Here is a 14,427-nt window from a genome sequence, read left to right as displayed (position 1 = left end):
GCCATACAGAGCACTTCCATCCCCTTAGGCCGGTTACTCAAACTTCAGGTCTTACCTCCACAAGTCTCTGATTGCACAGTCCCTGTCCCTTAAGTTTAGGTTAGGTAACCTCAATATGTGCATGCGTTGTACCTCTGAGTTTGTAATTATAACTAAGTATCTCCTCCACTATAGCTTCTCTGAGGGAAAGGAGGAGGCCAATTTAGTCCATATGAAAGGTGCTTCCTAAATATTGCTGAATGAATGAATAAGTTTAAGGTGGGATCCAATCTCAGATCTAGCACTTGGCAAATGGATTAAAATTTCGGAGCCGCAGTTTTCAAATCTGTAAAATGAGGATATGATACTCCCTACATAGGATTACAGTAAGCATCAAATAAGATAATACACCTAAATATTTAGCGCAATGATTGGCACATAGACCCTTCCCGTATTAAGATGGGGGTGCACATGGACGGCGCACTCCCGCTGGCTCTTCCCCAAGCACATGCGCGGTCGCTGGCGCGCCCGAAGCCTGGCCCAGCTGCGCGTGCGTACTCGTCCGGAACCCTGGACCGGGCCGAAGGTGAAGGGGCGGGACGTCCGCCGCACGCCTGCGCCGTGAGAGGCTGTGCGCCGCGGGGGCGGGGCCGCGCAGGCGTGCAGGGCGTCCCGGCTCCGGAGCATAAACAAGAGCGGGGACGGGATGAGGCGGCGGTTGATCCCGGGACGGCGAGCGGCGGCGGCTGAGGCGCCAATCGGGGCCCGGCACCGATCCTGAGCGCAGCCCGACCCGTTCTCGCACGCGCGTGCACCCGGCCGGCCCGACCCACCCGCCCGCCGCGCGCCCAGCCATGAACCTGGCGAGCCAGAGCGGGGAGGCCGGCGCCGGCCAGCTGCTCTTCGCCAACTTCAACCAGGATAACACGTAAGGCCGGGCCGGGGTCGGGCCTGGGGGGGCGGCCTTGCTGCCCGAGCCCGCGCCGAGCTCGGCAGGGTCCAAGGCTCGGCCTCCCCGCGGGCCGCGGCGGGCAGGGGCGTCCCAAGGGGCAGACCCCGCGCCGGGACTCGGAGGGAGGGGCGCCCTCCTGGGAGACCCTCCGGCCCTGCCCTGGCGCTGCGGCCCCGGGTGGGGGAAGTGCTGGAGAGGGGGGTGTTTTCATCTGCTCACAGGGAGGCTCCTTCTTCAGACCTCACTCCTCACAAAGTTGTAGCAGAACTTCGTGGCTTGGCCTGTCGTCCTGGCCGCGTGTGGAGCGGTGGGAGTGGGCTGCTTCCTCTTCTCCCGCCTTCCCTTTCTTGCTCTGGCTTCTCCCCCCACTCTTCTTTTCAAGCCCTTCTTGTCTCCTCATCATCGTCTTGGGGCCCTTTCTCCCTCTTTTATTTCCTTTTCTTCCTTGCTCACTGTTCTTTTTGGCAGATAACTTTGTTGTCTTCTCCGGGCAAGGAACAAACTTAGCAATAATCCTGGCTTCCGACCTAGAGCGGAAACTAAGCTAAGAGAGATGTTACAGAGAAGTGCAGGAGCCTTGGTGTTTCAGGGGGTGGGTCGTCCTTAGGGTAAGAGAGTACCTTAATGCCAACCTATGGATTCGGAACATTGTCTAAACCGGTATGGGTTGGAAGCTGATTCTTCAGATGCTGCCTCGGATGACTTGTGAAGATAGTTAATAGATGGCGGTTCTTGGAGAACCAAGATGAGTTATGAGACTGGAAGGGAGGAGAGCCATCTTCAGAAGTGAGTAAGAGGAAGTGATGTAAGAGGAGGGGAAGAGTGGGTCGTTTGGCATTTTACTAAATAGTTTGATTGAGTTGTTATTGGCTGAAAGGAATTAAAGTAGAAATCGAGATTTTTTAAAAATTAGACGTTAATGGTAGAATGGCAGACACCCAGTCAGCGATATGTGGTGGGTGCTCAACAGCACCTTCCCAAAGTTGTGAAACTAGTGACAGTCCCACAGTGGGGCTGTGTTGAAGGTTGAAGGGGGCAGATCTCCTATTTCAGCTACAGATGAGAAACTGAAGTTTAGAAAGTTTCAGAGCTTGCACAGTTGATTAATAGCAGAATGGGCAGGAGTAGAATCTAGTCTCCTGAGTTCTCTTCCAGTGTTCTTTCCACTATGCCGTGTTGTTTTCTACCTACAAGTAGGATTCTGAAGACAGTGAATTTAGAAATCACAGTGTAGCAATTTTTAAAGATTAAAACTACTGAATACTATAATGTTCTATGTAACCAAAAGCCAGCATAACGCAAACAGTTGAGATCACCTGTTGCAGTTTGTTGTAGTTGGGATAGACTGTATTAATCCAGGTAGGGAAGAGGAAATTCCAAAGCAATTATGATTTGGTATTTAAGCTCTTAATATTTTGAGACTAGTAAGGAGTTGTTGTATTATGAGGTTTTATGCCTTGTATGAATGAATTAAAGAATTTCCAAAACATTTTCCACCACTCTTTAAGTTTTTTTCCTACTCATTATTTATATTGGAAGGAAATTAAACATAAGAAAAACTTAAATTGGGCTACCAAGTTCTCTGTATGATAGAAGACTGTCACTCTATTTGGCCTGAAATAGCACCTTTTCACCCTGGAAATTATTTGCTTACCCACTTCCCTATGAGTCCTGCAGTTTTTAGTTCAAGAGATTTGTGTCATAATTTTGACTTGCTGAAGAGACCTTGATACAGTGTAAACATAAATTGGAATGAATAGTAAATTAGGATTATACTAAAAGTTTACTGGGTTAAAATGGTTGTAATTTATTTTAAATTTACTCTTGAAAGAAATACAAAAATTCCTTGGGAAAAGCTTTATGGTTTTTTCCCTTCCTCATCTCCAGAATTGAATAGAGGAAAACAATTTTTAGCAAGACAAAGAATGTTGTTCTGGAATCCACATTTACTGTATTCAGTGAGAAAATTTGGAAGCCAGCTCACTTAATCCAATATATATATGTTACACTGTCGTGTCACTTTGTCTTTTAAATGTCTCACAACACAATATTCATTGCATACCAGACTGTAACTGTCCTGCTTTTCTTCTTGTAATATGATTTGAAATGTATTTTTTCATGATTCTCATCCTAAAAGTGTGAATAAGTTTTATTTGCTTTTGACCATCTGTGTTATTATTTATTTTTTTTATTTTTTTTTTTTACCTAGACCAGTGAAAAGGGCACCAAGAGCAGCTGGTCCCCGTCACCCCATGTTTACTGGTTAGTTCCGATCCTGGTTTCTGAAAGTAACACATTGGAAGGCTTATGTTGGAGGACTTCTTGGCTTTTTGAAATTGAAGTTAAGCAATTAAGTGGCAGACGATCACTTGAATCTTAAATGGAAATATCAGGGACTAAATTTTTCCAGTAGATACCACAACTTGTGGGAAGTTAGTAACGTGGCAGTGTCTGTTTTAAATGTCATTTCTAGAAGGGATAGAATAAAGAGAGGACTTGACTTTCTAAGTCTTGTGTTTGTAGAACTGATGTTACAAAGTGTCTGGAGACAGCAGGAGAAACCCGTCTGGATGTATTGCTTTCTTCTACTGTGTCTCTTATAGTTCACAGCATTGTACCGGGAAGGTACTGCCCTGCTCTCTTCTCTCTCTTGTGTAAATTGAAAGATGGTTTTTAAGGATCCTTCAACCTTAAAGTGTTAGGTCATTCTGTCTGCTGTGCAGAGGGGATGTTTGAGGAGGGCAGGAGATCACTTAGAAAGGGATTACCCAATAGCAGTGGCCAGGGGGGAGGAGACTGATTAGTCATCAGGACCTGTGTGACCCACAGGATGTATACGATGTATTCAAGGGAGAAGTTAGATGATCCCCCCATTTCTGCCTTGGGTTCCAGGTGAACAGTGATAACATCATGGGACAAAAAATTAGTGAAGGATTCAGTTGGGGTCGGGGGAGAAGATGAACTCTGCTTGGAATACTAATGAGTTTGAAAGGCCTTAAGGATATCCAGGTGGAGCTCTGGGATGGAGAGGATCTGAGGGGGATGGAGGGACTGTCCATGCCGTAAGTGAGGATGCCGGGGCCTACCAGGTCTTGGCTGGCAGCAGCAGTTAGGTTGCTTCCTGTTTACAAGTAGTGTTGGAGTGTTACCACCTCATAATTAAGGTATGGCTCTTTTCATGAAGAAGATGATGAAAAGGGAGAGCCTTTATATACTAATGATTGAGAACAGGGTGGAGAAAAGGGAGTTAAGAAAATGACCAGATTCACGTTTTCATTTTTTAGTGGAAATCACTTCTCTTTCAGATGGAATGCTCATGTTTGAATTCATTGACAAAGACTTTCAGTTAAAGATGGTGGATCAAAACACAAGTGTTTATTTTGGCTCCATCCTCAAACCCTAATAAAATGTCAATCAATAAAATGTCAAAAATACTTTAAAAGGCTTAAACCCGTAGGATGGTGAGAATGAGAAGGAAGATATTAGCAACAAAATTTGGAAGCTAGCAAGTGGTAAAGGAAGCTGGATCTTAAGTTGCTAGTGGAGAAAGCAGAGAATCAACCTTGTTTATTAAACTGCAGAATCCCAGAAGGCTCGGGAGTTGGCAGTCCAGGGCAGCTCGAGAAGTGAGGCTGAGGGGGCTGTGGGATGAAGAAAAGAGGATTGGTTCAATGTGTGTTTAGGAAACACTCCTCCCTAGCAAAAGGCAGGCTAGTCTCTGGAGAGGGTAAAACGGGCTCTGGATTTGGACACCAGGCACAGTTGAAGGTGGGAGTGTGGTAGTAACTTTGAGTTGGGGGGTAAGCAAAGACATCTGTTTTTGGTTATGATTTTCTAGTTTTTCCCTTTATCAGTAAAAGATCCCATCATGTTAACTTAAAACCGCATAAACATTTGTTAGCAATAAGATTATTTATTAGGGCAAATCTCATCTGTTCTCTCCCATTCAGCTGCCATTTTATTATGTTCAGGCTAATCGTGGTTAATTATTAAAAGCACAATCTCCAAAGAGGAGTATGTGAACTTGATTGTTGGTGTTAAAATGAAGATATCAAACCTGTTTATATTTAATGTCATTATTTTAAAATGCTTATCTTTGCGAATAAAGTATATACTTATACTAAACTATATGCATATACATCTCAAAAAGTATTTGGAATATTTTTGTTTCCATTTCTTACTGGTTGGAGTGCACAATCAGTTTTGTAGACTGTGGGTAAAATTCTACCTGAGATATTTAATACGCTAAATCAGTTTTTGAACACCCAGAAGAACGATAAACTTTATTGGCAAAGCCCAGTTTTAACACATTCTAGCTGTATGGAGCACAGCTGAGAACCGGAGATCTCAAACTCAAGGAGCAGGTACTGAGGCTCATTAATTGTGCCCATGGGAGAGGCACTCTCTAAGCTTATTTATACATAATGCTAATAAGCTTGGTGATTTGGTTTCCAAGTCAACAAGAAGTTAGAAAAGGAGGGGGGCTGTTAATGATACGATGGTCATGAGGAAGAGTGACAACTGTTGACAAAACAAAGGCAGAAAAATATTTTTACAACAGTACTCCAGTCTGGCCATTTGCTGTGGGGCACATGAGACCCCCAACTCGGAAGAATCTGGCATCCCCTTGTTTGAGAACACAAGAAGGTACACAATTAAGGATGATTTGTTTTTTAAATGAAAAATGGTGGATTGGGGGAGATTGGTGCTTAAAAATAGCAACCCTTAGTTATCTAGAAAATATTTTCCTGAGCATGAGTTTCTTAAAAGTTCCCATTTACTGAGGTTTTATTTTTAGACTTCCTGGATATTTATATTGGTTCTTTTATTACTTTTCACAATATTTACAGGTAATAATAGTAAATTACTTCATTGATATAATAATTGATATAATTAATTCAGTATAGTGAAGAAGTAATTCTTGCAGAGAAGAATTATATGAGCTGGTAGAAAGAGTTTTGTTTCTGTTCTCCTAAAATGAACCAATGTTAATTTTAAATATTAATAGTGATTATAACAACTCCCTTCTTGGAATATTTCTTACACATGTTTATGAAAGAGTAGTTGGAAATCTCAAGTTTTTAATAGATGACATCATTAAAATAGCTCTAATCTTATCTTGGGGTACAAATACTCATAGTATGAAATGTCTGTATTGTTTTCTAGTCTTCTGATTTATCTACTTGTTTTCATATTCTCCCAGAAATTAAAAACAAAAATGATCCTAGTATTTGATTCCTCCCTTGTCCCACTGCTTCCTGCTTCGTTATCTTTTCTTTTTCTGAAAGCTGGACTTTCTTCTTGCTTCTGCTTTGGTTGGTCAGTTGCGTTCTGGAGAGAGGTACTTTTCTGATCAGGAAATCCTTCATTTAGTGTCACGGGTCCCCTGCGCTAGGAGGGCTGTGAACGCTTGAGTTCCTTGAGCCTCTTAGCAGAAGCAGTGGTGTTGGGTGATGAATATGGAACCTTAAACATGAGGCTATCAGAGTGGATCCCTTGCTTTTTCCTTACAAGCCAACGATGTGGCCTTCTGATTCCAGCTTCTAAGGTAGCTTTTTGGTCCATTTCATTTCCATCCCACTGCACAGCCATAGCATGACGTAAGTGATGGAGCCATCGTTGATAAAGGCCTACCAACATGCATGTGTATCTGCAGCTGCCTAGGTTATAAATATCTTTGTTTAAAATTTAGAATATTAGCTTTCTTAGCTTTCCAACTCTCAGACATACACTGTGCATGTATATCAGATCACCTGAGAAGCCCCAGTTTGTTTTGAAGGAAGCAGTAATTTAGGGCTGATTACTTTCATTTATATCTCAAACTTATCTTTGAAGTTTTATAGGGTTTTTTGTTTTTTAATTTTTCCCAGCTTTATTGGGGTATAATTGACAAAATTGTATATATTTAAGGTATGTCACATGATGTTTTGATATACATATACATTGTGAAAGGACTACCACAATCAAGTTAATTCATATGTCCATCATAGTTACCTTTTTTGTGGTGAGAACACTTAAGATCTACTGTCTTAGCAGATTTCAAGTATACAATACATTAACTGTTGCCACCGTGCTGTACATAAGATCTCCAGAAAAAGTTCTGTAGGTTTTAAATAAGAATATTGTCTATTTTATTGACCTGGTGGCATCTTGTACCGTGCACCTGGTACAAACTATGTGAAATTATTCTGTGTAATTTTTGGTAGGCATGCTGGTAACTAACTGGTAACATGGGAGCTAGTTTGTGCATTATCACTGTCTACATGTATCAGCTCTTATTTCTGAATTTGGCTTTTTTGCAGGTCCCTAGCTGTTGGTAGTAAGTCCGGTTATAAATTTTTCTCCCTTTCTTCTGTGGATAAGCTGGAACAGATCTATGAATGCAGTAAGTGCTTGCTTTATTTTTCCCCTTATTAAAAAAGAAAAATGGTACTTGAATTGGAATGCAGTCCTAAATTCAGACACTGTGGTTGAAGTCCAACACCTCTTGACCAGTCCTCTGCTTCCACCTTAGTCTTCCCAAGAAGTGACAACTAGTGAAAAATCTGTGAGTGTTCTCCCAGATCTTTCTCTGTGCATTTGCATACATATAAATGTACATATAGAAGTTTTGTTTTACGGTGATCTTTTCCAATACATGACATTGTGCTGTATGTAGTATCCTGTGATTTCTCCCCCTTTTTAATGCCATTTAAACTTAAGTTACTGTCATAAAGGGCTTCCAGAAAATTGAAAATTTTACAACCCCTGTAGGAATGATTTATTTTCCTGAATTGTCATTTCACGGCATCCGAGTAGCCTGCGTGTCAGGCAATGTGGAGTAGCGGAAGGCCATGAGCTTTGGCTTCTTGCTCAGTCCCTCGTGTCGTTTTTAGATGGGTTACTTCATCTCTGGGCCTCAGTTCTTTTGTATTTTTTGCAAAACAGAAATAATGCCTGCTTATAATATTGTTGGGATTAGAATTATGTATGTGTGTGCTTAATGGTGTATAAAATAGTACTTATGGAATAAATAGTAGTAGGTGCAGACCCTCCAATGAGACTGTGTGGAAAGCTCTGGACTCTTCCCACATACATAATTTTTCATTAAGATAATGGTAGATTCACATGCAGTTGTATAAAATAATACGGAACCCTTGTACCCTTTGCCTGGTTTCCCCCAATGTTAACATCTTGTAAACCATAGTATGATATCATAACCAGGATACTGACATCCGTCTCTCCTGTTCACATGTCTCCAGCATTAATTGTACTCATTTGTGTTTGTGTGAGTTCTGTACAGTTCTCACACCTGTGTAGTATTGATCAAGATCCTGGAGAGTCGTAGTACCATGAAGATCCCTCGAGTTACCCTTTTATAACCATTCCAGGCCTCCCTGCCCCGCCCCTCCCTAATCCCTGGCAGCTGCTAATCTGTCCTCCATTTCTAACACTTTTGTCATTTCAAAAATGTTAGCTAAATGGAAGTATATGACCTGTTGTGACTGGCTTTTTTCAGTCAGCATAATTCTCTAGAAATTCATCCGAGTTGTCATGTGTGTTACGAATTTGTTCTTTTTATTACCAAGGAGTATTCCATGGCATATATATGCCACAGCTTGTTTAACCACTCACCTGTTGAAGAACATGTAGGCTGATTCCAGCTTTTGGCTTTTGCAAATAAAGCTGCTATGAATATTCATGTGAGGTTTTTGTGTGAACCTAAGTTTTCTTTTCTCAGAGATAAATACCCAAGAGTGCAGTCGCTGGGTCACATGGTAGTTACATGTTAAGTTTTTAAGAAACTGCCAAACTGATTTCCAGGGTGGCTTTACCATTTTACATTTCTACCAGTAATGTTTGAGTGATTGAGTTTGTCTGCATCTTTGCCGGCATCTGCTGTTCCCACTGTTTTTTTCAGCCATTCTCATAGGAATGTGCAGTGCTCTCATTATGGTTGTAATTTGCATTTCCCTAGTGGCCGAGAATGGTGAGCATCTTTTCCTGCACTTATTTGCCATCTGTGTATCCTCTTTAGTGAACTGTCTGTTCATGGTTTTGCCCACTTTCCAATTGCATTATTTGTGTTTTTAGTGTTGAAGTTTGAGAGTTCTTTCTATATTCCAGATACTAGTCCTTGGCCAGATATGTGGCTTGTAAATATTTCTCCTCCTGCTGCATGCAACATTTCAAGCAGCCCTGAGCCTACCCGTGGCCCTGACCTAAGTTAGGAATCCTTGTTACAGGGACTGAGGAGGTCAGTAGTCATAATATCCTTCTCGTAATTAATCATACCAGGATATGGGTTCAGGGAGTTAATCATTTTAATTATCTACATGAGGTTTTGGGGAATTGGGTTTCCTCCTTATTGACAATGCCAGTATTTCTTTCCTGAGTTTTATCAACTTTTGCTTTCACTATGGTTTGATGTTCCATTTTGAAATTCTCCTTTTTCCATTGATACCTCTCAAACGAGGAGGTTCAGTGAGTTGACGTGAATAGAGGTCTCACTCAGTGTACGTTTATGTGCCAGCCCCGCTCTGGCTGCTGCAGATCAGTACTCACAAAGCTCCTACTCTCTTGCCACTTGGTTAAAGTGGAGGAAGACCAAAAGTAAATATATTTGTGTCAGATATTAGGCTCAGGGCACAATGGCGAGCAAACACAGACATAGATCACACCCTGTGGCATGAGATGAAGACACTGGGAGAAAGAGTGGTTTCTTTGTGCCACTTACTTGGAATTGTGGAGTTCTGGCCCATCAGGAGGTGAGGGGCCTTTCAGGTTCCCTCCCAGGACCTGACCTCCTCTCTTCAGGTGAGCGTTCAGGTAACCCTCACCTCCATCAGTGGAGAGTGTCTAACTCTTCCTGACCACCACCCCTTTCTTGTTGCTGCCTTCAAAGGCAAGCACTCAAGCCCTTTCTAGGGAGAGTGTGGGAGCAGAATCCTTATGGTCAGCACCCCTGACTCATGGTTCCTGCTGGCTGGCTAAGATTTTAGTCCTTTTCTTGTGCATAGACTTGCCTCCTGGTGCTTACTAAATCTTCCCAAAACCCATTCCTCTGCAGTGTAGGCTGGAAGATGTGATCTGGATGATAAAATGGGTGTGCACTAGTGCTTCGTTATCTCAGGTGGCTGTCAGTATTCTTCAAGGTCTCCAAACTGGCTGCCTTCCCATGACCCCACATGGGATTGTTCCTGCAGGGTATTTCTTCAAAGAAGGGTAATCCTACCTCTGGAAAAAGGGTTCCTTTTGGCTTTTGCGAATGACTGAAACATTTATTGAATCTGTATCCAAATGAAGTGCCTGAATTGTACTATTAAATTGTTGCTGTAGTTACTGTAGTCATCTGTTGTGAGGTCCGTGGAATTGTTCCCCCATCAGAGGTCCAGTGCTTAGAAAGGGTGTGAGAATACCAAAATCTGGCCTCTACTCTTCCTCAAATTGAAGTTTATTTACTGGCTTTTAGTGCCTCATTTTTTCAGAGGATTTTGATGGAACAAAATGTGATGTCTTGATAGCATCTTTTAAAGAGTGGATAAATAGATGAAATGGACAGAGAATATTTTGAGGGTTAATACTTTAAACTGCCGCTATTGCATTGTTCTGTTCCTAGAACATTATCTACCTTTCCTCTTTCACATACTTTTATTGAATATAGAAGATAAAAGAATGTCTCTTAGAAAACTAGTTAGCTACTGAGTGTCAAGATTGTTTTCTGGCGTTTTTCTACAAGTAGACTCAGCAAAGAATATTATTACTTCATGTTTCCGTATTTAGTTCAGAGTCAGTTTTGGCCTATACCCTCATAACTCCGAATAATCCATTAGAAAATCAGATCTTTGCTGTCTGTCACTGTTTCTGTTACAGAAAGAATGAGCCAGATCTGGTCTTACCGAAAAACATGATTGACAACTACTTGTTCTTCTTTCATTTATTTAATAAAAAACAAAAACAAACAAAACCCTTTGCCCAGCAGCATTGGAAGATATTTTCTGTCTATATTATTGTAACTTTGAACTTGAAAGTTACAAGAACTCGCAGATAATACTATGCCTATTGCTTATCTATGCCCCATATGTTTTCTCAGTCTTTCCATATGTTCATTTCTTGTTGTTTGGAGATATGTAATTCACAAATATGTGGTCTGTCTTTCCTAAAATGTTAATATTACTGCAACAGTATCCTACACTGTTAGGCAAAGTAAATAAAGGATATGGATTTATTATTTGTAAAATATCACAAAAGTTTAGAAGTTGGCTTTTTTCAGATTCTACATTGTGTATTTTCTTTGCATTTTCTGAGCCAGTAAAACATACCTCATAAAGCGTTCAATTCTGAAACCCAACACAAGCACATTATTCCTTAGCTCAGCAGAAGTGACTAAGCCTCCGTTGATTATAGAAATGCATCCATTGATATATAATGCCTTTTATCAGCTTTCTTGCTTGACCAAGAAACTAATCATCATTTACTTTACAGGCTGTCATCCGCATTTTAAAGTTTGAGAAATGGTGCTTTCTCACATTATTCCTATCTGACAGGCCAGGCACTGGTTGGCATATTAATTTCAGTGAGATTTATAGTAATGGGTCCTACAGAGGAGAATCTCTACTAGCCTCTCTCTGTCTAGATCTGCTGTGATGGAGCATCGGTCTCCTAACTCGCATCCCTGTAGAGCTTCAGGCACATGCGGAAGTGGATTATATCAAGTGGATTATTTATTGGCTTCCTCACCTTCCCACTTAAGGAGTTTTATCATGGCTAGCTATAAACAGTGCCAGCAGAAGCAAAGCATTCTTTCTTAAATCAAGTAATTAATTTCTTAAATTAAATTTTAGATAGGCAGTCTCTAGAAAGAAAGTTTGACAGAAACTGTGGCAGAAGCCACCTAGAATGAGTCCTAAAAGCGAGGCCTTAGTGATTGGAGGTCACTGAAGTTTATGTTCAGACTTTTTACTGTCAGCCTGAGTGCTTCCTGGCACCCGTGTCCTGGTAACATGCCATCTTGAATAATTACAGAAGTGCAGCCTGGTTTCTTTTGCTTTTCACTTGATTATAGTGTCTTTCACTTAGCAGCCTGATTCATTGTCTGCCATTACTTCATGGGAGGGCTGAAATGTCTGTGCTTCAGTTTAGTGGAAAGTGATTGTTCTGGGTATGTGGATTCCATGTATGTTTTATGTTTAAGCGTTCTTCTGAGTGTGAAGTGTGATAGAAAAATGTTAGAGCTTGAAATAATGCAGTAGGAAAATGGCAATCAATCTAAACCACTACCAATATATAAAAATAGGTTGCTTTATGAAAAGTGTATTCCTGAAAAGAACTAGGCAAATTGATTTGTAGGACTTAAAGGCACTCTACAGTGAATCCTTTTGTGTTGTGGTTATTGCTGCTTGTAAGTAGCAACAAAAATGCATTCACCCCAGAGTGACTGGTGGTTCATCTGCCTTTTGCTGAGTGCTAATCCTTTTTCTGGTTTCTGACTCCTTTAGAAATCTATGAAGGTTATAGATATTTCCCTCAGAAAACTATTCATTTCAATATTTACCATATAATATCAGTGGTTCCAGAGACTGTTGAAGCCCACCCAGGTATCCATGGACATATGGTCTTTGAGATCGGGCCTGACACTTCGTTTCTGTCCTCTGTCTCTGCCCATGTTCTCGTAGGTGGCACAACTTGACATTCAAAGTCCCCTGCTACCTTACATCAGACACTTCTTGCATCAGATCTTAATATATCAGCCAAAGTTCAAATTTCTGCAGTAGGCTGCCTGAGGTTTTTTAAAACAACTTTTTTGAGTATAATTTATATACCAGAAAATAAATCCACCTCTTGAAATATACAGTTCAGTGGGTTTTGCTGTATTTGCTAGTGTGCAACCTATCATAATCTAATTTTAAAGCATTTTTATCCCCAAAAGTAACCCTGAGTCCATTAGCAGTCCCTCCCTGTTTCCTCCCACTTCCCCCTAGCCCCCAGGCAACTGCTAATCTACTTTCTGCCTCTGTAGATTTGCTGCTGTGGACATTTCAGATAAGTGGAATCCTATATGACTGACTTTCATTTAGAATGTTTTCACCGTTCATCCATGTTATATAGCATGTATCTGTTTTTCATTTCTTTTTATTGCTGAGTAATGTTACATTGTGTGTATATACACCATGTTTTGTTCATTCATCAGCTGATGGACATTTGAGTGGTTACCATTTTTTGGCTGTGGTGAGTAGTGCTGCAAGGAAACATGCTAACAAGTTATCATGTGTATGCATGTTTTCCTTTCTCTTGAGTAGATACCCATAGGAGTGGAATTTCTGGGTAAACATCTTTGTTTTGCCCACTTGCGAATACAGCTATAAGATAAATTCCTAGAGTTGTAAATATAGGATCAACAGATAACCATGTTTTAAAGCTGATAAACATTGCCAAGTTACCCTTAAAAGTGGTAGTGCCAGTTTATGTTCCTATTATCAGAGTATCAGTGTGTCCTACTTCCCACACCCCACCAGTGCTAGTCATTATCAAACATTTTTATATTTGAGTCTGAGATGTAAAAATATGTTCATTTGCTTTAACTGTTAACAATTCTTACATCAACTAAAACTGAACTCGTGTGTGTGTGTGTGTGTGTGTGTGTGTGTGTGTGTGTGTAGTCACTTACTGTTTGTTTTTTTTTAACTGCCTGATTCTGTCCTTTACCTGTTTTTCTATTGGGTTATTACTCGTTAAAGCAAATTAGCCAATTGTTATGCGTTGCAAATATTTTTTCTGGATCGTCATTTGCTTTTTGACCTTGTTCATGGTTCTTTTTGCCATTCTGAAGTCTTGAGTCTTTGTATACTCAAATGTATCAGTCTTTTCTTGTAAGGCTTCTGAATACTAGGAAGACTTTTACTGCAGGAGTGTACATAAAACATTTTCCAGTGTTGTCTTCTAACACTTTGGTGTCATGTTTTAAATGAAATACATGATCCACCAAGAGTTTATTTGACATAAGAAATCTTCCGCTGTTATTCAGTGACTGGAAAAGACACTTTTCCTATGTTCTTATTTATTTAGAGGGCTTACTGAAGTATTTAGGGGTAAAATGTCAAGATGAGCTTCTCTTTGAAACTTCAGTAAAGGAAAAATAGTCGAGAGGCAGATATGGTGGTGCACACCTATAATCCCAGCTACTTGGGAAACTGAGGCTGGAGGATCCCTTGAGCCCAGGAGTTCAAGATTACAGTGAGCTATGATTGCACCACTGCACTCCAGCCTGAGCAACAGAGCAAGACCCCATCTCTGGGATGGGGGTGGGGGAGAAAAAATAGTTGAAACTAAATGGCAGAAAGGTAATATTGTTAAATACAGGTGGTAGATATATGGAGGTTGATCATACTGTTCTCTTTTATGAATATTTACAGTTAAAAAGAGCTTCCCTGGCTGGGCGCGGTGGCTCGTGCCTGTAATCCTAGCTCTCTGGGAGGCCGAGGCGGGTGGGTCATTTGAGCTCAGGAGTTCGAGACCAG

At 41.0% G+C, this 14,427-nt stretch overlaps 1 protein-coding gene across 3 annotated transcripts in view; it reads left to right on the top strand.

The window, feature by feature from the left end:
* The first annotated feature begins 590 nt into the window (after positions 1-590).
* WIPI2 (WD repeat domain, phosphoinositide interacting 2) overlaps positions 591-14,427 on the top strand; it is a 30,929-nt gene continuing 17,092 nt past the window's right edge. For all 3 annotated transcript variants that reach the window (XM_012639071.1, XM_012639070.1, XM_012639069.1), the window contains exons 1-2: positions 591-907; positions 7,234-7,316. In XM_012639071.1, the coding sequence (XP_012494525.1) occupies positions 834-907; positions 7,234-7,316 (157 nt within the window). In that variant the 5' untranslated portion in view covers positions 591-833. The remainder of the gene's footprint in view (positions 908-7,233; positions 7,317-14,427) is intronic.

This window comes from Propithecus coquereli, unplaced genomic scaffold (genome assembly GCF_000956105.1).
Source record: "Propithecus coquereli isolate 6110/MARCELLA unplaced genomic scaffold, Pcoq_1.0 Scaffold137, whole genome shotgun sequence".
Taxonomy (NCBI): Eukaryota; Metazoa; Chordata; class Mammalia; order Primates; family Indriidae; genus Propithecus; species Propithecus coquereli.
Note: the sequence above shows the minus strand (reverse complement) of the source record. Positions and strands in the feature narration are given on the sequence as shown.